This window comes from Indicator indicator, chromosome 33 (genome assembly GCF_027791375.1).
Source record: "Indicator indicator isolate 239-I01 chromosome 33, UM_Iind_1.1, whole genome shotgun sequence".
Taxonomy (NCBI): domain Eukaryota; kingdom Metazoa; phylum Chordata; class Aves; order Piciformes; family Indicatoridae; genus Indicator; species Indicator indicator.
In genome coordinates, this window is record NC_072042.1 from 7,049,682 (window position 1) to 7,071,348 (window position 21,667).

At 62.3% G+C, this 21,667-nt stretch overlaps 2 protein-coding genes across 4 annotated transcripts in view; both read right to left on the bottom strand.

The window, feature by feature from the left end:
* Positions 1 to 6,564, bottom strand: part of AHDC1 (AT-hook DNA binding motif containing 1) — a 50,867-nt gene extending 44,303 nt beyond the window's left edge. The window contains exon 1 of the mRNA XM_054395343.1: positions 6,432 to 6,564. Coding sequence (XP_054251318.1) covers positions 6,432 to 6,564 — 133 coding nt within the window. The remainder of the gene's footprint in view (positions 1 to 6,431) is intronic.
* A 7,858-nt stretch (positions 6,565 to 14,422) lies between these two features.
* Positions 14,423 to 19,741, bottom strand: FGR (FGR proto-oncogene, Src family tyrosine kinase). Of its 3 annotated transcripts, none has more exons than XM_054395350.1 (11): positions 19,495 to 19,741; positions 19,309 to 19,411; positions 18,951 to 19,049; positions 18,677 to 18,780; positions 18,453 to 18,602; positions 17,820 to 17,984; positions 16,099 to 16,278; positions 15,848 to 15,924; positions 15,625 to 15,778; positions 15,061 to 15,192; positions 14,423 to 14,658 (listed from the first exon to the last, which is right to left on the bottom strand). In XM_054395350.1, the coding sequence occupies exons 1-11, from the start codon at positions 19,736 to 19,738 to the stop codon at positions 14,450 to 14,452; spliced, it is 1,617 nt and encodes a 538-aa protein (XP_054251325.1). In that variant the 5' UTR covers positions 19,739 to 19,741; the 3' UTR covers positions 14,423 to 14,449. The 3 variants fall into 3 exon arrangements, with proteins under 3 accessions (XP_054251325.1, XP_054251323.1, XP_054251324.1); XM_054395348.1 differs by lacking the exon at positions 17,820 to 17,984 and adding an exon at positions 17,178 to 17,333 and having other exon boundaries at positions 19,495 to 19,738; XM_054395349.1 differs by lacking the exon at positions 17,820 to 17,984 and having other exon boundaries at positions 19,495 to 19,738.
* Between the last annotated feature and the right edge of the window lie 1,926 nt (positions 19,742 to 21,667).

Consider the following 21,667-nt stretch of genomic DNA (forward strand, 5'->3'; position numbering starts at 1 on the left):
GCTGGGTGTCCCCAGGCCACCAAGGGCAGAAGCCACTCTGGTTGCCCCTCCCCAGCCCCACTCAAGCATCTGCCAGCCAAAGAACTTTGGTTCTGCCTCACCACTGCTCACAACAGCCACATCCCCATGCCAGCCTCCAACCACCAAGCCCCCACTCTGCCATTTCCACCTTCCCACTCACTGATCCAAAACTCCTCCAGTTCACTCCAGTCCTCTCCCCTCTCACTTGCCATCACGCCCCCTCCACTCCCAGGCCCCAGAATGCTGCCCCACCACCCCCCCCTCCCCCAGCATTTCAAGCAGTCTCTTTCGTGCACCCCGACACTGCCAGAGCTCTTCCCACTCCCCAGCCAACAATCCACTGGGAAAACCAGTCCCAAAAAAAGCCTTCCCCACATCCGCGCCAGCTCTGCTGGTCTGGGGGGGCCGCGGGCTGGCCCCCCGCTCGCCAAGAACAATAGCTCCTTGTTCCAGCCCGACTCTGTCCTCTCCTGCCGGGCTGCAAACACCTCCCCGGGCAAATGCTCTTGGCCACTCTCACCTCTACGTCTCTCTCGCTGTTTCCCAGCTCCCTCCTGACAAATCCCCGTTCCCGATCGCTTCTCCTCCCCGCGGGTCCATATTAAGCTACATTCTCCTTTCAGCTGGGTGGAAAACAGCAGTAATAACCATGTGGAGAGAGCCGTGCCCCCCACCTCCACTTCCCTCCCACTTTGGGGTTCAAATTTCATTTCAGCAAAAAAGCTTCCCCGCCTCCAATTTCTTCCCCCAAACCGAGTCGCTGTCGTCTCGTCTGATCTCGGCAGGGGCCGTATGGATGCTCAGCTCCTCCTGGTTCAGGATCTGCTGCCAATCTGGACCTTGCAAACTGGTTCTCACACAGCTCCCGCCTAGCACCTCCCTCTCAGCATTTATTGTCCCTCCTCAGCCACCCAGCCCCAGCTTGCTCCCTGCCACCCTGTTCTCTGCCACCTTGCTCTCTGCCACCCAGCTCCCTGCCATCCCACTCCTATGTCATCCTGCTCCTTGCCACCCTGCTCTCTGCCACCCTGCTCCCTGCCACTCTTCTCCCTGACATCCTGCTCCCATGTCATCATGCTCCTTGCCACCCTTCTCCCATGTCACCCTGCTTCCTGTCACCCTGCTCCCTGCCACCCTGTTTCCCTCCCATACTGTTCCCCTGGCACCCTGCTCCTATGTCACCCACTCCCTGCCACTCCGCTCTCCCTGTCCCCTTCCACCCCGCTCCCTGTCACCCCTCTCCCCAGTCACCATGCTCCCATGCCACTGGTCCCATGATGTTCAGGGTGCCACACTCCCCTCCTGCCCCTGCTCCTGCTCAGCCACATTCATCCCAAACCGAGCCACCGAGTCTGCTGGGCAAGATTTATTCCCAGCCAATTCCCAGGGGGCCAGTGGGGCTGGCAGCTGACAGGGAGCGGAGCAGCTTCCCTCCTTCCTGCAGCTGAGGAGCTCATCTCCCTCACCCAAGGCGCTCCGTCCTCCTCCAGATATTTTAGGCCCAGGTTTTGGGAGGAATGCTCAGGCACTGAGCCCAAGCTGAGGAGCTGAAGTCAGCAGGAGGCAAAGAGCGAAGAGCAAAGAGCGAGCCTGGGGCTGGGGGCCCTGCCGGCAGCAGTGATGGTGGAGTGGGGATGGGATGAGGTGGGGTGGGATGGAACAGGACAGAATGGGATGGGATGGGATGCTGCTTCTCCCTCTGCCTGCAGCTGATTTAGCAGCAGGAAGGGCAGAGGTTGGAGCTGGCAGATGCCAGAACTGCTTTGCTCTCCCTCCAAGACGATCAATACCACATTTCGCCTCTCCCCTGACTCTCCCTGCATCATGCCAGGCCAGGCTGCATCAGCTCTGACCCACCAGCATGCTGGTGTGGGGTGGGCTTTGGCACAGGGAGGGAGCTCCCTGCTACTTCCCATTCCCCATCACCCATTTTCACCATGGTAGCATTCTGACAGACCCACCTGCATCTCTCAGCTACTCACACCAGCCCCATCCTTGTGCACCAAACTCTTCCTGTGCACCAAACCTGGCCCACAAATCAAACCCTGCCTTCAGCCAGCCCATGAACCAAACCCTGCCTGTGCCCCAAACCCTGTCCGTAACCAAATCTTGACTACAACCAGCCTGTGCACCAAGCCTTGCCTGCACACCAAACCCTGCCTGCACCCCGCCTGCACACCAAACCCTCTCTGTTCACCAAACCTTTCCTGTGCCTTGCCAGCACAGCAAAACCTGCTCCAAATCCTGCCTATGCACCAAATCCTGTCTGTGCACCAAACCTTGCATGTTCCTTGCCTGCATGCCAAACCCTGCCAGCAACCAGCCCATGCACTAAGCCCTGTCCATGCACCAAGCCCTTCCTGTGCCATGCCCGCACACCAAACCCTGCCCACACACATGCCAGCGTCCCCTGCTGATCCTTCTCCTGCCTCCCCACACCCTGACGAGCCCCTGTGCCCCAAAGCCAAGCTCTCCTCAGCCCATCCACAGATCTGCCCCATGGCAGCTCATCACACCTGGCAGGCCAGCTCGGGGGGCGCAGCAAGAGTCCCTGGCGTGGCGGCATCGCTCCCGCCCTTGTCACGGCCTCGCTGGCACGCAGGCGTCCTACGTGCTCCGACGTGCGAGCCCCCGGGGCAGCGTTCCTGCCTGGGCCAGAGCTGTCCCCACCGGGCAGCCGCTTTGCAGGCATGTTCCTTCCCAGCACGTCCCTCCTTCCCCTCCATAACCAGCCTCCCTCGGCCGGCGTAAAGGGGGGAGCCGACGGATTTTAATGAGCTCCCCGGAGGCATCGCTCTGCACCCCCCCCTACTCCTTTCCCGCCTCTTCCCGCGCCCGGGAACTGATGCTCTGAAACACAACCCTCGGTGGCAAAGCCTGGAAAAAAACCACAGGGCACATTTCCACCCCCCTACACCCCTCCCTCCCTTCTTCTTCTTCTTCTTTCCTTCCTCGCCTCCCCCAGCTTTTTGCTCTCCTGCCGATGCCAAAGACCCAGCCGGGCTCTTGTGCTTTCACTCGCAGCTGCAGCTGCCGATTCTCGCTGTAAGCCCTTGTGCCTAGAAGGCCCAGAGCGAGGGATTCTGGGACGCGGTGATTGAAGACAGCACCAGCGCGGAGACCATTGCTCAGACTTTCCCTGTCTGTCGCCCCAACGCTCAACCCACGGTGGGGGGGGGTGAGGGAGGGTTAGGAAAGAAAGGGGGAAAAAAAAGATGGAGAGAAAAAACAAACCAAAAAACCAACAAACCACTGGCCTGGCGCTGGCCCCTTCCCACCCACGCAGAGACACACTGCTCCCCACTGCGACAGCACCCAGCACCCCACAGCCTTCACCTGGCTCCGGGGTGCCCCCCAGCCCCATGACATCCCAGTGAGCTCCCAGCTGCTGCACTCTGCAACGCCAGATCCCGCCACGAGCACACCGATCTCTCTGATCATGCTGGATCCCTCTCACCATGCTGGATCCCTCTCACCATGCTGGATCCCTCTCGCGACACCGGATCCCTCTCACGGCGCAGCACATCACCTTACAAACACCCGGCAGGCCCCCCAGCATCACCCCTCTGCCTCCCCTCTGTTACTGTGAAGGGAAAGAAAGGGTCACACAGCTCTCCAGACCCTGTCCGAGGCACAGGGCAAACACTGAGGGTGGGTGCAGGAGGAGGTGACACCGTGCACCACGCTGGGTCCCTGTGCGAAGGTGAAGTGCCCGCCCGTTGCGGTGGGATCGTGGGGATGCACCCCAGAGCCAAGCGCCACCCTGGCACACGTCACTACGTCCCTCCACGTACACAACGCCGCTAGGGAGGGTGTCCCTGGCACACTGGGTGTCCAGGTGTGCCTGGGGAAAGTCCCATGGCATCAAAGTTCTGCCGTCAGGCACCCAGACCAGGCTAAAGCATTGCTCAGTGCATGCCCCTGAGGCACAGCAGGAACAGCTACAGCCCAGAGAGATGGACGCGCGGTGGGGAGCAGGGGAACGAGGCTGTGACCCCATAGCCCCCCGTGTCAGCGACCAAAGAGGGGAGGCCAAGTACCTCCCGGCCAGCCAAGCCCTAGTTCCCGGCCAGCCAAGCCCTAGTTCCCGGGAAGCGTCGCCATCTCCCCGAGGACCGGTCCACACCGCGTGGCACATCCCAGCCCCGAAGTTTGGCGAGCAGCAGGGCTAAGGAGAGGACGACGGCCGGGGGACACAGACACACATCTGCGACGCATTCAGAGGCCATCCCGCATCCGGGCAGCCCGGCCATAGCCCAGCATCCAGCTGGCCAGCCCCGGGGGGGAGCCCTGCCCTATCACCAGGCAAAAAATCCCCTCCTTATCCCTCCCGCTCCCCCCACCACGAGCCCGGAAGAAGGAAACAGCCCTCCCCAGCGCTGCCCTGTTTACCAAGAGCTGGTTCCAAGCACTCGGGAGAATAGCAGGAGCATTTCAAGGCCCTGTTTCCACTCGGCTGACACACACTATTTATAGAACCCACAATTCTCCCAGAGCTTTCCTCGGGATCTCAGCAGAAATAGCCTGCCCCGGGTCTCTGCTGCCTCCTCTAAGGAGGCCAGGCCAGCTCCAGCCCCCCCAGGCTTCCCGTAACCTTCCACAGCCTTCCATCGTTTCTCCACCGCCGGCCGCCCCGCTCCCAGCATGTCCTTGGCTACCCCGTCCTCGCCGCAGTGCCAGCCCCTTCGTGCCAACCCCTTCGTGCCAATCGTTCGCCTCTTCCCCGCACCCTCCGCTCCCCGCTCCGCCAAACCTCCAACCTTCTCCACCTCCTGCCCGGTCGGTTCCCGGTGGGTACACGGTGGCTCCAGTGGGTGCACGGTGGCTCCGTCCGGCGTCCGCTCGCCGGACAGTGGAGGGAGGGAAGTGGCCTGTGGCTGGCTGGGGTGTGCTGGAACAGGGAGGGAGGGTGGGAAGAGGCCAGCACCTCCTGCCTGACTGCACCGGAGCGCGGCGGAGCCCCGGGGAACTCGCACCGGGGATGGAGTTGGCCTATTCAGGTTACAGAGACATGGCAGAGCGGAATTTGGCGCCGCGCCATCCCTTCTCCAGCCCCCCCTTCTCCCCTCCTCTTCTCCCTCTTCCCCACCACCACCACCATCACCACCACCCTCCCCTGCAAATTCCTCAGCCCAGCAGGAAAAGCCAGTGTAAGGGGACACCTGGGGGGGCAAGGAGAGGAGAGGAAGGAGGAGGCCTGGGGTGGATGGGGGTGCCTCGATTTGGACCATGCACCCCCACTGCCTGGCAGTGCCTGGGTCGCAAGGAGAGGGCAGGATCCCTGCCGGTCGCCCTGGGGGTTCGCTTCTGCTCTCTTGTCACGCCAGGATAAATATGGAGCGACTCCACCGCGCGCCCGAGCTCGCCACGGCACACAATGAGCTCAGCCCCTGGCTCCCGGTGGCTCTTCTGGCCACCACGGACCCAAGGGCTGGGCGCACAATGCCACCCGGTCGTAGCCAAGGCCACGATATCCACCCCAGCACATAAACAAGCAAGGACCCGGGTGTCACCGCCCGCCCCAGCCTCGGGGAAACCAAACACATCACCCAGGGGTGGGCAGAGGGTCCAGCGTTAGTGTGACCCCACGGGGAGGCTCCAGCCCCCTCCAGAGCCACCAGTCCCCTGCAGTCCCTGTCACCATGCAAACACCAGGGAGGGTGTGGGGGGGATTTAAATCAGCTGATCGATAAAAACAAATCAGAGGGGGAATGACAGGCACAAAAGTGACAACTGCTCGCCGAGCACCACCACGCAACTTCGCCTGTGGGGCTGGGGTGAGACCCCCCGCCCCAGCCTTATACCCATCACCAGCCTCCCCATCACCGCCACCGGGGACTGCACTCCACGGGCCAGCCCTCTGCTCCCCCCCGGGGCTCAGCTGCCAAAGGATGATTGAGGAGAGGGATGCTGTGCCCCGGGGGGGTGCCCCACATCCCCCCCAGACGCTGTTGACACTCTGGGCTCCAGCACAGCCTCTGCCTTCTAGCGGAGAGAGCTGCTCTGACAGCTGTCACTCACTGCTCACAGCCGGGGGGGGGGGGAACAGGGACACACTGGGGAGAGTGGAGCGGGGGGGCCCCAGCCAGTCGGGGACGCGACGGAACTCATGGAGCTCACAGCCTTTCCCTGGTCGGGGGCTCGCCGCGGGCCCCCCTCCCCGCCCCAAGTGCCATTAAACTCCGGCAATTTGGGCACCAACTCGCCGCGCAACTTCAGCGGAGGGGACAAGGGGGGCACACGACACACACAGAGCACACGCCGCCGCCTCTCCCCCGCACCCCTCCCCACGTCCCCATGCTCTGCCCCAAGGGGGTGTCCCCTGTGTCCTCGCCCCCATTCCTCCCCGCCTTCCCAGCCCCACACACAAAGGCGGGGGTGTGTGGGGGGGATCCCCGGTTTTTACTCACCCACCAGCGGCTGCTGCCTTCCGAACCCCCCGGAGCTCGCCCGCCCGGGGAGGCTCCTGCCGTCCGGCTGAGCTACCTCCTGAGCGGGAGTCCCGGAGCCCTCGGCACCGTTCACCACCTTCAACGAGAGCATTTCCAGCGCCTCCTGCTCACATTCTCCCCAAGGCAACTCTGCTCCTTGCCAGCCCCCCCTCCTCCTTCTTCTCCGTCCTTTGCCTGCTCTTTTCCTCCTTCCCTCTCCAATCCGCCCCCCCCTCCACCCCTCGGTGTGTTTCCCCCCTCCCTCTCCCTTCTACTTTCCCCCCCCCCCTAATTTTTTGCCTTTTATCCCCCCCCCTTTTTTAGCGCCCCCCCCTTCGCCTCTCACACACACACACAAAAGGCAGCGGAGCGGGAGGCGGAGGGGAACCGACCTCCCCTCTGCGCCTCCGCCGCTCGCCGCCTGCGGAAAGCAAAGAAAAGACACAGCGCAGCAAAGCCCTGGCTTGCTGCTGCCTCCCCCCTTCCTCCTCCTCCTCCTCCTCCTCCTCCTCCTCCTCCTCCTCCTCCTCCCTCCTCCTCCACCACCACCACCACCACCACCACCTCCTCCTCCCTTCTCTCTCTTGCCTTCTGCCGCTCCCGGCTTTGTGGGGGCTGGGATTTAAAAAGAAAAATAAAATAATAAAATAAAATAAAAAGATTAAATGGTGCTGGGGGGGGGGGGGGGGAAGAAAAAAGAAGTGGAGCCGGCGGTGAGACGCGCCTTGCCCCTCTCTCTCTCCTCTCCCCCTTCCCCCTTCAACACCCTGGGACCGCGGCTCCGCTTGTGCTCCGCTGTCAGCGGCACGAACAGCATCCGGCACCCCGGGGAGCCGTGCAGCACCGCCGGGGCATGCCGGGCCTTGTAGTCCTTCCCTTTTTCGCCCCCCCTTCTTTTTCTTTTCCCACCTCTCCACCCCCCCTTTCCTTCTTTCTCCTCCCTGGTGATGCGCAAACGGCTGCGCAGCCGTTGCGCACTACTTTTGAGGGGGGAGGCACCCCGGGGGTGGGGGCAACCACCTCTGGTGGAACCCCGGGATGCCCTTCCCTTGCCTCTCCCCCCCTCCCCGTAAAGGGTTGGCAGAGCGTGGCCCACCCCTTTTAAAATTAATTTTCCAGCCCTGGAAACTTCCCTGCTGCTTGGGAACACCCTGGTCCTCCACCTTCTCTTGGCTGCGTCCCAGAAGGAGATGGCAAGAGGTGACCAAATTCCCTTGGGACAACAAGAAGATATCTCCTCTCTGCACACACACCTTGAGCACTCCATGATCTCCTGGAGCATCTTCTCAGCATCTTCCTTCTGAGTCCCTGCCAGTGTTAAGTGTTGGTGGAGTTGGGTTCGAGACAATCTAATTGGAGCAGCAGATGCTGGAGATGTTTGTTGTGACACCATGGCTCTGGGAGTGCCGAGGGAAGGGTTAAACTCGGGGGAATTGGGAATATTGCTTGGCAGCTAATAACACATGAGTCATGGATGCAATAACACCATGGGTGCAGAGAGAGACACAGCACCTGGCTGCCACATCCTTACCTGCCTGGTGCAAGTTGGGGTTGGAGGAGCGTTCCTAGAGCAACAGGTGACGGGGAGTAAATCTGCACTCAGGAGCCAGGCTGGGCAGTGCCAGTTTTGCCACCAGACTGCCTGATGACAGGCCCAGCTTGCTGCTGGCTGCTGCCTTGGCATTTGGATTTGGTGCTCCAGGAGCCTCAGAGAGTTTCTTGTGTACAGCTGTAAAGTTGGAAGCTGTTTTCCAGCTGGGATCTACTGCATCCTAAGAAGCCACCAGCTCCATCCCTGGGGTCCTGTGCACCCCAGTGGGATGGACCAGAGGCTGGGTGGACTCCACATAACCTGGATAACCACAGAACCCCAGAATAGGTTGGGTTGAAAGGGACCCTAAAGATCACCCAGTTCTAAGCCCCTGCTACGGGCAGGAACACCTACACCAGTCTAGGTTTGCTCAAAGTTTCATTGAGCCCGGTCTGAGACACTTCCAGGGATGAGCTGTCCACAGCTTCTCTGGGCAAATAAGGATGGGGAGAGGTTTGCATGGCAGTGTGGAGAGGAGGCCTGGGCTGCAGCCTGGTCAGCAGAGGAATCTGCACACGCAGACAGGATCACTGCAGTCACTGGTGGCTGAGTGAGCAACTTTGCAGCCTTCCTTGTCCCCTCGCCCTGAATGTCAGCTTTGAATTTTCTTGCTATTTTTAGGGACAGTTAAAAACAAACAAACAAACAAAAACCCCAAACAAACAAAAAAAAACCAAAACCAGAAAAAACCCCAATGAGCCCCCAAGGAGGATCCCTCCCTTCTCATGTTGCAGGGCTGAGCACCCTCTGAGTATTGCAAGGCTGAGAAGGGGACAGGAGCAGCGGGACATGGGGCAGGCTTTTTGCACAGACAGGGAGAGGAGGAGGTCATGCAAACAAAAAACCCAACCCAACCCAACCCAAACCAAAAAAAAACCCCAAACCAAAGGCACCAAACACTGCAAGCAGAATGGGCTGGAAGGTAAAAGATTTATTAATTTAATCTGAAGCATTAAAAGGTCCTGCATTAATCAAAGGGAAGCTTAAAACTGTCAAAGTCCTTTGTCAGGTCTGAAGAACATCCCTGGAGTTATCATAAAATATAGATCCCAGCCTGGCAGGGAGCCCTGGGCAGGGCCAGAAGTGAGGATGAGGAGCAAAGAGAGACGCTTCCCAGAAGGATCCCTGCAGAGGAGCACACACGCCCCAGCTCTGCTAGGCTCCCATGGATGCCCAGCAGCCCCACCTTGAGCTGGGGGCCTTGCAGGTCACCCCAGGTGTCCCCAGGTCTGAGTTTGTCCCTAGTTCAAGTTAGGTTTGTGCCTTGTGGTTGTCCCCACAGCGTTTGGAGGGGGAGATGGGGTTGGGAGTGGGGTTCCCCCTCTTTGCCCCCCAGTTCAGAGAACTGCTGGTGGGCACCGGTGGCTCTTGGTGGTAGCGGGGGACACTGGGGCAAGGGAATTGTGCCCACACCGCCCGTGTCACAACTCCGCGGGTGCTCAGCCTCATCGGCTTCTCTTTTTACCGGGGAAGGTGGGTGGTGGGGGCAGGTCCCCAGGGCCAGCCGGGTTACCCGGGGCACCCTGTCCCTTCTGCCAGGCCAGTGCTGTGTCAGCAGCGCTGCCGTGGGCTTACGCTACCATCTAGTGGCTGCTTTGGCCTCGCCGGGGCTACCGCTGTCCCTGCGGCTCACACCGTGCTCCTGCACGATGCTGGCGGCTGCCCAGGGACCCTAACACCCCCGGCCCCCTCCCCAAACCTGCAGCGCGAAGGCCCCACTTCCCATCACCCACTGCAGGATAGGGCCAAGGGGGCATCCGCCTGGGTTTGTCGCCCCAAAGCTCGGCTCGTCCCGAATGGGTGGTGGTGGCAGTCGGTACCTCAAAAAAGTCACCGGCTGCTTGGCGTAGGGGGTGGGGGTTCGGCGGTAGTGGGGTGCCGTGGGGTGCTGCAGGGAGGAGCTGGGGTGCACGGGCACAAGGATGGCGATGGGGGCAGCACAATGTGGTGCCTCATCAGGTTGCAGCAACTGCCTTTGTGGAGAGCATGGTCCAGAGACCCCCACTGAGTGGTTTGGGGGGCCCTGTGCCTCCATTGTCTTCAGTGGACTGGGACCAGCCAGATTTTACCCCGACAAATGGAACTGCAGCACAAGACCCCCACCCATCCCAGTATTCCAGCCCGGTGCTGCCCTGAAGGAGCAGCAAAACCATCCCAGATTTTTTTCCCCTGTGCAACCATTTCCGAACAGCTCCTGCCCCGGGCAGAGGAAGGCTCCCGCGGTGCCTTCTCCCCTCCCGCCTGTGTCAGCCTTGTGACCTGAGTGTCCCCACGTCTGGTTTCGTCCAGGAGGGCTCCGTCCCTAAATCCTGCTGCTCCCTGCTTGCTGCTGTGTGCTTGGCTCTTCCCAAATATCGTTTGTTTTTCCAAGGAAAAAAGTGCCAACCCCTCTCCCCCAGGACTGGTGGGTGATGGCAGATAAATCTCTCTGTGCCTCAGTTTCCCCTCTGAAGACACACTCCCTGCTGGCCTAGACCAGAAATCCCAAGCCTGGGTGAGCTTAAAACCACATTTTTGGCCACTTTCCACTGTTGTCTGGCCATGGCCACCCGGGGATGCAGCTCTGATCCATGACCCAGGACCTCTGAGGGCTCTGCCAGTCCCTGCAGGGCTGGGGCCAGAGTGGACCCCCAGTTCCCTGGCCCTGTTTTGGGTGGGGATGCTTATGGAGGTGACACAGCTCCCAGAAGCAGCACTAAGTGAAGGGAACCTCCCGAAGGAGGGTGGCAATGCCATGGCTTCCTTGTGCCAGGGTCTGCAGCACCAGCCATCTGCAGTGGTCTCACACCTGTGCCCACTGTGCACTTGGCACCGGGTGGGCACACTCACTCCAGACCCCCCACCTGCAAGCTCCTGCCTGGATTAAGGTTGGCACAACATGGGCAGAGCAGCCAGTCGGAGCAGGACTGTGTGGGCTGGGCAGGGTTTGCAGGCAGGAGCAGGGATGGTGGGGCTGGGGGTCCTGAGGAGCATGGAGGGGACCTGATGCTGCAGCGTGGTGCTGGATTCGGCCCTCGGCCGCAGGCAGAGTGAGGACAGGGGTGGTGGCACTGAGCTCCAGAGGATGCTGCAGGCAGGGCTCGGCTCTGCGGCGCTGGTCGCGATGCTGCAGGGACCAGGCAGCCGAGAGGTGAAGGGACTGGAGCCCCCCCGCCCAGGGCTGCATGCTGAGCTTTGTCCCCCCGCCCAGCATCCGCGGTTCTGTTCCCGCCGAGCAACCAACCCAAGCTCTGCAGCAAAACTCAGCCCTGCAGCACCTTCCTGGGGGGGGGCAGCTTCCTTCCGCAGCACTCCCAGCTGCTGGGGACACCCCAGGGTGGACTCTGTCCTGGGCTGCGGAGAATGGACTGCAGAGGGCGACCCCAGGAGTGGGCGGGTGGCTGTGCCCCCCCGCTCCCCAGCAACCCTCCCTGGTCGATACAGCTCAGCATTAACATAAAATCGATGCCTCCTCCCCTGCCCAGCCTGCGGCCACCCCAGGGTGAAACCCTTTAACCCCTTCGCTCCTGCCTCGGGGCACCTATGGTGGGAGAGGAGGAAAGAGCAGAAGGATGGAGGTCGAGGGTGGGGGTCCCTGGGGGTCCCTCCCTTCAGCTCCTCCACACAGGTCACTGCGAGCCTGGGCCCCACCCTCTCTCCCCAAGACCTCTCACGCTCATGACGGCAAAAGGGCTGGGGTGAGATGCCCAGGCAGGGACTGCTGTGGCACAGCAGTGTTCCAGTGCCAATTCCACCAAGGTCCTCAGGGCACCACCAGCACAAACCCTCTGCCTCAGCCCTGCCCACTCCTGCCACCAGCACCACTGGGGACAGGGAGCCTGGGCTGCGGACATGGGAGGTGGCATTTCCAGTCAGGAATCTGGGCAGGATCTGGTTCAGGCTCTGTGGAGGTGAAAGTAGAGCATCAGGAGGGTGGCAGGAGCTGCCCACACTGCCAACCTGCCCCTCCATACCAGACCAGGCCTCACATTTCCGTTTTTATTTCTAAGTGATTTTTTCTTGCCTGGAAGGGGTTGCCAGGCAGGCAGCTGGGCAGAGCCAGGGGCTGATCCTGCTCACTTCTGCAGGAGCAGGACTCCAGGCTGGCGTAGGCAGGGCCCAGCACACCAGGGTCCCTCCCTGGCTGGAGGAGCTGCCTGTGGGCACAGCGAGGGTGATGGTGAGCCAGCACCCAGCTGCTTCCTCCTCTCACCCAGCTCCACCTCCCACCCCTGTTCTTTCCCTGGGTGCCAGCTTTGAGCACGGGGTGGTGGCAATTCCCCAGTCCCAAAGCCACTGAGCAGGGTGATGGTGACACTGCGGTGCCCATGGGGTGCCCTTGGCCCCACATGCCCCCGTGCTCCTGGGTGCCCAGCCCCAGGCATGGGGCGACCAGAGCTGGTGGCTGCAATCTGGCAGCAGAGCTTTGCCCGCTGCATTCCGGTGCCAACCACCTCCTCGCCTCGGCTGGCAGTGCCACGCAATCTGCTCTCCTAGCCTGCCCCCACCCCAGCACCGGGCAGTGTGCCATGCTGCCCAGCCAAGGCCGGCTGGGGGCCTGGCCCTTCCCGGAGGGATTTTTCCCTGGGATTGGGGGAAAAATGTAGGGGGTGGGGGAGAGGGGGGTGGCTGCATCCAGCCCTGCTGCCCTGCGCTGTGCCCGCCAGGGGTTTGCAGCTCTGGGAGGAGCTGGGGTGAAGCAGGAGGAGTTCGGGAGGTGGCAAATCCCTGAACCCCCTGGCATGTCGCCAAACCCACTGGCACTGGACCCGTGTCCCCCTCCTCACCTGTCCAACGTCTCTCCACCCCTAGCCTGAGCCTCCCACGCATGGGGCCGGGGCCAGTTCCCCCTCCCCACCGGTGCTGGGGAATTCATTAGCTGCCCACAGCTGGGCCCTGCTGGGGAGGCAAAGCTGCGAGGGAAATTAACCCTTTCCTCCCCACGCTCCAAGCACAGGACACCCCACACCCACACATCGCTCCTCCAGGCCGGGGACACCCCTCCCACGCCACTAATTATACTCAGGCTGGTGCCTCATTAACACAGATGACTGGGAAGAGCAAGAGGGGAGCCCCCACCCCTCCACCCCCCCTGCTCCATGGGGATGCCAGGGGCAGGGGGGGCTTTTCTCTGGGTCTCCCCTCACCAGGCTGCCAATGGGTGCCTGGGGCTGGAGAGGGGGGATCCAACCCTCATCCTAGGTTCAACCTGGGAGCCCCCCTGGGTGGGGATGGGTGCCCCCACCCCAAATATTGCAATGAAGCTTTGTCCCCTCCATTTCTATCCCCCCCTGCCCTATGTCTGTCCCCACTGGGGCAGCCTCTCTCCCTGAGGGGGGCAGAAGGAGCCAGGCTGCCCCCTCTATTCGTTAGAAAGTTTTTATTTTTATTTACAGACTTGATTTTAAAAAACCCAACAAATTCCACCCCCCTTTCCCCAGTCCCCCCCATAGCACTGCTCCCCCCCCAGCCCTGCCCCATGGGTGCAGGAGAACTCCTGGCCATAAACAGCAGGGCTGGGGTCAAGCCTGGGGGTGCCAGGTGGGGGGCAGCTGACAGGGTGGCACCCCCATGTCACACCCCAGTGCCATCACATTCACATTGTGCCCTGAGTCGTCCCCCCCAGCCCCCATTAATGCTTGCCACAGGGGTCTGAGCCAAGCTCCAGCAGGGCCCCCCTACAAATGCTGGGGTGGATGACCCCATCCTGTACCCTCTCCTGCCCCACACAGGGCAGCAGGAAACAGCCCTCAGGGCAGAGCTGCCCCCAAGTCTGCTCCCTCCCTGGCACCTCTTGTACCCACCCAGGGACTCCTTGACACCCTCCCCCCAGTGCAATCAGAAGTTTATGGCTGTCAGGATTTGGCCCTACTGTAAGGAGAGGAAATAAGAAGGGGGGGAGGAAACAGGGGGGCAGGGAACCCCCCCCAGCTGTGGGGACCCTTGAGGTGAGGTGGCTGGTGGGGGGGGCGGGGAGGGAATCTTATAAATTAGAGATGTAAAGTTGGGAGGGGGTGTGGGGTGTGAGAGAACCTTCCCCAGGCCAGAGCCAGGATTTGGGGGGGGGCTGGACCCCCTCGAGGAAATTTGGGTTGGCATGGGGAGGCCCCCACATGCCCACCCCAAGGCTTCTGCTGCTGTGGGGTAGGGGTGTCTGGGGGAGGTACAGCGGGGTCCCCATCTCCTCCCCACAGCCAAAAGCACTTCCCTGGTTCAAAGGTGGGGGTGAAGGAAACAAGAGAAGGGCTGGGGGGGAGTTGCAAAGGGGACTTGGGATTGGGGGGCACAGCTTTGCCCCCTCTCTGAGTCCAAACCCCTCGAGCACCCCCTGACAGGCGCTTGGAGGGGGCACAGTCACAGGGGGCATCGGCCCCCCTGCACGAAGAGGGAGATCTGCCCAAAGGCCTCCCCAGGGGCTGGCAGAGGGTCACTGGTTGTCCCCAGGCTGGTACTGGGGCTCGGTGGCAGTGAAGTAGTCTTCGAGGAAGGCCTGGAGATACTCGAAGGTTGGACGCTCCTCGGGCTCCCGGCGCCAGCACTGCACCATCCCCTCGTGCAGCGAGGGCGGGCAGCTGCCCGGGCACGGCATGCGGTACCCACGCTCCACCTGCTCCAGCACCTCCCTGTTGTTCATCCCTGCGGCGCACAGACCCGCCGACTCAGCACCCAGCACCCCCCCGATCAGCACCCGGGACCCCCCGGCCTAGCACCCAGCACCCCCCCGATCAGCACCCAGGACCCCCTGGCCCAGCACCCAGCATCCCTCTGATCAGCACCCGGGACCCCCTGGCCCAGCACCCAGCATCCCCCCGATCAACACCCGGGACCCCCCGGCCCAGCACCCAGCATCCCCCTGATCAGCACCCGGGACCCCCCGGCTCAGCACCCAGCATCCCTCCGATCAGCACCCGGGACCCCCCGGCCCAGCACCTAGCATCCCCCCGATCAGCACCCAGCTCAGCCAGGGAAACTGAGGCCCAGGGCGATCTTGTGCACAAGGCAGCAGCCCCCTGCCCAGTCCAAGGGTGCCCGCTGTACCTGGGTAGGGGACGCGGCCTTTGGTCACCAGCTCGGTCAGGAGGATGCCAAAGGACCAAACATCTGACTTGATGGTGAACCTCCCGAACAGGGCAGCCTCCGGCGCTGTCCACTTGATGGGGAACTTGGCACCTGCGAGGGGAGGCTGTGGTCAGAGCACCCCATGGCACCTGCACCCAAGGTACCCCACACCTGGGGCACCCAGCACCCAAGATACTCCTCGTGGAGAGCACCTAGTGCCTGAGGCATCCTGCACTGGGGGCACCCTGCATTTGGGGCACCCATCAGCATCTGGGGCACCTATCCTCTGGGACACACAGCAGCCAGAGTACCCAGCAGCCAGGGTACCCATCATTCAGGGTATCTATCACACCCAGGGCACACATCCCCTGGGGGATCATTCCAGAGTGCCCATCTCCTGGCACACCATCACTTGAGGTGGCCATCCCCTGGAGCATCCATCTCTTGGGACCCCCAGTCCTCGGGGAGTGCTTGGCCAGGCTCAAGGCAGTGCACAGGGTAGGGGGCAGTGGTGCCCGGGGCATGGTGGCACGGGGGGCTCACCCTGGCGTGCTGTGTACTCATTGTCCTCAATGAGGCGGGCGAGGCCGAAGTCAGCGATCTTGCAGACCAAGCTCTCCCCCACCAGGATGTTGGCAGCACGCAGGTCCCGGTGGATGTAGTTCATCCGCTCAATGTAGGCCATGCCTGCCGCCACCTGGGCACAGGGAGGACACAGTGAGGACCCCTCAGGTGCACCCCCACCCCGTGCCAGCCTCCCCAGTACCTGGGCAGCCATGTCCACCAGCTGGGGCAGCTTCAGGTAGCGGCCGTCCCCATCCTTCAGGAAATCCAGCAAGCTGCCTGTGGGCAGAGGGTGCCACTCAATGTGCCTGAGAGCTGGTCATGCCCACCCAAAGGTGCCCTCCTCTGCAAGCCCTCAACCTTAGGACCAGCTCCCTGCCCATCCAAGGGTGTCCCCCCCGAGGGTGAGGCTGTCAGAAGAGCTGTGGTGCCCCAGGCAGTGCCCATGCTGACCCTGGCTCATGAACTCAGTGACGATGTAGATCGGCTCCTCGGACACCACGGCGTAGAGCTGCACCAGCTTGTCGTGCCGCAGCCTCTTCATGATCTGAGCCTCCTCCAGGAAGGCCTCTGGGGACATCGTGCCAGGCTTCAGCGTCTTCACTGCCACCTTCGTGGTGCCATTCCATGTCCCTGGGGTGGGCACAGGAGGTCACCAAGAGCTCCACAGGACAGCCAGCCCTGGCAGGGCCAGGATGGAGGGGTGTGTGGGTGCATGCTTGGGTGGGTGGATGATGATGGATGGATGGATGGATGGATGGATGGATGGATGGATGGATGGATGGATGAGTGGGTGAGTGGGTGGAGGAGCAAGGAAGTCAGGGCAGGGCAAGGGAGGGCCATGAAACCACTACACCCCACCCAGGACAAGGAGTCCCTCTCACCCCACAGCATGGGCACAAGGCCCCTGTGAGCTCATCTCCTAATGCCAACCTTTGCCCATTCCCCACCCTCCATAGGGGAGCCTGTGCCAAGATGCCATCTCCCCCACAGCACTGGGTATCAGCTGGCATCCCATGGCACCACCTGCCAGGGTAGGACCAGACTACAGAAGGTCAGTGAAGGTGGGGAAGGGTCTGGAGAGGGGGGCTGGGGAGGAGCAGCTGAGGGAGCTGTGGGTGTTGAGCCTGGAGAAGAGGAGGTTGAGGGAGACCTCATTGCTCTCTGCAGCTCCCTGAAGGAGGCTGGAGCCAGGTGGGGTTGGTCTCTTCTCCCTAGGATCAGGTGATAGGTGGAGAAATTGTGCCAGGGGAGGGTTAGATTGGAGATGAGGAAAAATTTCTTTGCTGCCAGAGTGGTCAGGGGTTGGCACAGGCTGCCCAGGGAGGTGGTGGAGTCCCCATCCCTGGAGGAGTTCAAGAGGTGCATGTCCATGGCACCTGGGGCTGTGTTCCAGTGGCCATGGCAGTCGTAGGTTGAAGGTTGGATTCTGTGGTCTCAGAGGTCTCTTCCACCCCAAACACTTCTGTCCCTCTGTGACTCTGTGCTCTGTCCCCCACACCCACAGCTCCTGCAGGCCAGAGCACCCTTACCCAGCCACACGTTTCCGAAACTTCCCATGCCAAGGCTCCTGTGCAGGCTGAGGGACTCCCGTGCCACCTCCCAGGCATCCTTAGCCAGGCCCAGGGTCGGGGGCTTCATGGCAGGGCAGGGGTGGGTGAGCAGGGAGCACAAACCATCATTGTACTCTGCAGGGGGCAGGGAGGGGGCGGGAGGCATGGGATGAATGCAGCATGCAGATGCCAAGCGGGGGAAGCACAGGGCACTGGAGGGAGAGGATGGTGAGGAGGGAACCCCCCAGCCTGGCTTTGGCTCTTGCTTTGTGTCTGAAATGCATGGGGTGGAGCTTTTTGTGGTCATGGGGCACCTTGGGGTACCTGCTGTGACCCCACAGCAGGACATTGGCTTGGCAGGGACAATCTCTTCACTGAATGTGTGGTCAGGCATTGGCATAGACTGCCCGGGGAGGGGCACCTTGGGGCCATAGGTTGCTGGCCCTGGTGATCTTTGATGGTTGGACTCATTGATCTGAGATTCTTTCCAACCAACACCATTCCATGACCATTTCTCCTTGTCAGCAAATTGGAGTTACTCAGCTCTTCCCTGGGAGGGTGCCAGGCCTGGGAGTGCCCTCTCCCCTCCCGCCTCGCCCCAGCTCGCCTACCAGGCCCTACCCATCCACACTTCCCCGAACTGCCCGTTGCCCAGCTTCTTGAGCAGCTGCAAGGACTCCCGGGGGATCTCCCACACATCCTTGGTCTTGACTGAGAGGTCTGCCAGCTTGGGTGTCCCTTTGTGGCACGGCACAGCCAGGCGGCAGCACAGCCCTGCTGCCCGCTCTGTGGCACCGGGGATGGGCATGAGCCTGGGCACAGACACCACCACCACCAGCCCTTTGTCCCCACTCTACCCTGGGTATCACCAAGGCTTCTGCAGGGTCCAGTCACCCCCCAATGTGCCCACACAGAAATGGGGTGCACCCCCTCCACCTTCACCAGGGATGGCCCTGCAACCCCTTGAGCTGGGCCAGATCCCTCAGTGTCCCCCAGACTGTGCCCCCCAGGCTGTGCCCAGGGAGCAGCTGATGCCCACCCAGACCCAGTAGGTTTCCCCTCTGTACAGAGGCCAGGTGGTCCCTGCAGCGATGATACAGAAGAGGGGGGACCCTGAGGAGGTCCTCTAAAGCCACCACCAGCACAGCCCTCTCCTTCTCCACTTACACCCAGGTAGCCCAGCCTGGTGGCTCTCCCCACCCCTCCTCATTGCCCCCTCCTCCCCGCTGTCACTCTCCCCCCAGCCCGCGGCACCTATGTAGTGCTGCACCAGCTGCTGGACGCTGTCGAACTGCGCCCGGGTGGTGATGTAGTAGCCGCCGCTGTCCAGCTTCCGCACCTTGTAGTGCTTCACGTGGTCCCCCTTGGCCTCGTCCCAGTCCCGGATGGACAGGGAGTAGGCACCTGGTTGGTCACATGGGTCAGGATGGTCCGAGGGGGATGCGGGGTGCAGCCCCCCAGTGCCCCCTTCCCCATACCTTTGGTGGTCTCACTCTCCCGGATGAGGAAGGTGCCCCTGCAGTTGCCGTGGCACAAGAGCTGCCTCTCGGCGTCCTTGCGCCCAATCTTCCCAAAGTACCACCTGCGGGGGCTGAGCTCAGCACCGGGGGGCAGCCACGGGCACCCCCTGCAAGGGCACCCACAAGATCCCCACGCCATTGCCCTATGCCAGCACCGCAGCGCCGCCAGGGCTCACCAGGGGCCAGTGCAGACAGGGTCAGGGTCCCCCTCACCCCTGCCCCAACCACTCACTCCTCTGCCTGGATGGAGTCCACGGGGGCCACGTAGTTGCTGGGGATGTAGCCTGTGGTGCCTGAGCTCAGTGACCTGGCCTCCCACCAGTCACCCTCCCTGGGAAAAGAGGGACAGAGAGTGAGGAGACGGGACAGAAAGACAGACCTGGGTGCCCTCTGCCTCCTTCCTCACCCACAGCCCCCCCAGACTCTGCTCACCCCCACCACGGTGGGCACCCAAGCTTGTGACACTCAGCCCTGGTTCTCCTGCAGGTACACAGCTATGGGTGCCCAGCCTGGGTGCTGTGGGGGGTACCCGTGGTACAGAGGCACCTCCCTAGGGTGGGCCCGCGGGGGGCAGGGGTCGGGGGGCTCACGTGTTGTTGATGATGTGGAACTTCTCCCCTTTCTGGAAGGTCAAATCATCCTCTGTCCTGGCCTCATAGTCATAGAGGGCGATGAAAAGCGTCACCCCCCCACCTGTGACACACAGAGGGGAACACATTGAGCCCTTGGGTCCCTCACACATCCCAGGACCACCCCAGCACCCTAACCCTGCTGACCTGTGATGCCCCCAGTCCGCATCTGCAGGGTGTTGGTGCTGACCCCCCCCGGCCCTGCAAGGGCTGGAGCCGAGGGCAGCGCCGCGGGGCTGTGGAAGTTGTTGAAGTCTGGGATGCAGGTGAAGATGGTGCCTGGCTGCGTGGGGTCAGGGTCGTACTGGGAGGGGAGGGGCTGGGGGGACGCCGTCTCACCCCTCCCCTGCCCTTTGCTGCACACCTTCTCTTTGCAGGGCACGCAGCCCATCCTGGGCACCACCTGCAGGACAAAGGCAGCATGAGCCCCATGCACATCTTGTGCCCACTTGGTCCCCTCTGGCAGGAACCCCTCCGCCCACCCATCCCAGCTCCAGGACGAGCGTGGTCTTGACCACCCCTGGCACAGCGAGCTGGGTGCCTGGGCAGTGACATGGGGACACCATGTGCCCTGCTGGGACCAGGCTGTGAGGAGGGCAGCACTGCTCCCGCCCCCCCCGTCCCGTGTCCTCCCCATGCTCCCATCCATGGTGCCTCACTCACTGCAATGGTCCTTGGGTCACTTCAGCTGCTCCATGTCACCTCGGGGAGGAGAAGAGGCACCTGTGGGCATCAGGGAGGGCATCAGGGAGAGAGCAAGTGCACTGTGGCACCACTGCCATGGGCTGCAAGGCCCTTCCAAGGGCTCAAATCCTCCTGCCATGGGCTGCAACCTCTCTGCACGGCTGCAACATTCTTCCAAGAGCTGAACATCCCTCCAATACCTGCAGCACTCCTGCACATGATGCAACAGCCCTGCAGGAACCCCAACTCCCCTGCAGGAGCTCAACCCCCCCTGCAGGAACTCAAACCCCGCTGCATGCGCTGAAACCACATCCGTGGGAGGGTTTTCTTGCACCATGTCCCCCCCAAAACCGATCACTTCCCTCCGAGGGGAGCCGTGTCCCTCGGCTGTCCCGCCGCAGGAAAGGAGCCCTCAGGGGAGCTGCTGCCCCGGGCCAGAACAGGTCCTGCTCGCTCCGCCGAGGTCGTGGCTGCGGTTTTCCGGCCTGCACCGCGCTCGGCAGAGGAGGTGTGGCGGTGGCGGGGAGGAGAGGATTGGACCTCTCCTGTAAGGAGACTGTTGTAGCCCCGTCACCTCTGCTGGGTGCTGGCCATCCAGCCGCACCAGTTTGCCCAGCTGGGACTGGGCAGAGCTTTGCGGTGAAGAGCTCCGTAGCATTAGGGCAGCGCTCGCCCGGTCCGTAGCCCGGGATCGGTGGGAGGGCACCGTGCCGCGACCCTGCGCTGCGCAGAGCCGTCGGGGGCACAATCCCAGCCCTGGTGCTGCTGCCACACTATTGCAGACACAAGCCGGGATGCAGCACTGTGGGATTTAGCTGCTCATGCCATGCCCAGCACCCTCAGCAGCACGGCACCCATGCTTCGCCTTCTCTGGGCACCCTCAAAACCTCTGAGCTGGTCTGTGCTGCCTCTCAGTTGGGCAGAGTGGCACAAAAACTGTCCCCTTGCGTGTCTGGTAGCCGCAAACTGGTGTCTGGCCCCAGCCCTCCCCAGAAGGAGCCCAGGAGCAGATGGCAACCGAGCCCTGCCCGCACCAGCTCCACCAGCACAGAGCACAGCCAAGCTGCCAGCTCCCACCCTGCGCTAAGACCTGGCCAACTCCTCACCCCCACCACTGCCCCCACCCCACCAGGCATGGCTGGGGGCAGGCAGCCACATCCCAGCCGCCATCCATCTGCTCCTGCCCTCTTCATCCCCACCACCAGCTCTGAGCTGGGCATAACATGCCAGTGCACACCAGTGCCACCCTGCGTGTTATCCCCAGTGCCAAGGGGATGGTGCCCATCCCCTGGCTCTGTTCCACTATGGGGAACAATGGGGTGGAGGGGTCAGGCTCCGGGGGGAGGCAACTGCATGGAGAGATCCTGGGGCTGTTTGGAACACCTATTGCCATGGGCACAGCCAAGGTGGCATTTGCCAAGTGAGTCCCTGGCACCCAGGAGTGCCACAGCTCCCTGGGGAGGGGGTGAGTGGCTGAGAGGCAGCTGCCAGAAGAACCAGGTCTGCATCTACACGAGGGGAGGAGGAAGCAACAAGAGCAGGCATGGGGGAGGAGGAGGAGGAGGAAGAGGATGGTGCTGCAGCCAGCAAGGGGAACCTCAACACTGAGAGGATCCAGACCCTGGGGACAGTGGCA

What these genes read in the sequence shown, in the direction of transcription:
- FGR (XM_054395350.1), bottom strand. Translation starts at nt 19,738, where the DNA reads ATGGGCTGCGTGCCCTGCAAAGAGAAGGTGTGCAGCAAAGGGCAGGGG. An exon ending in TTCCACATCATCAACAACAC is followed by an intron (nt 19,050 to 19,308) that starts GTGAGCCCCCCG and finishes CTCTTTTCCCAG; the next exon opens with GGAGGGTGACTGGTGGGAGG. An exon ending in AGGCCGCGTCCCCTACCCAG is followed by an intron (nt 14,659 to 15,060) that starts GTACAGCGGGCA and finishes TGTGCGCCGCAG; the next exon opens with GGATGAACAACAGGGAGGTG.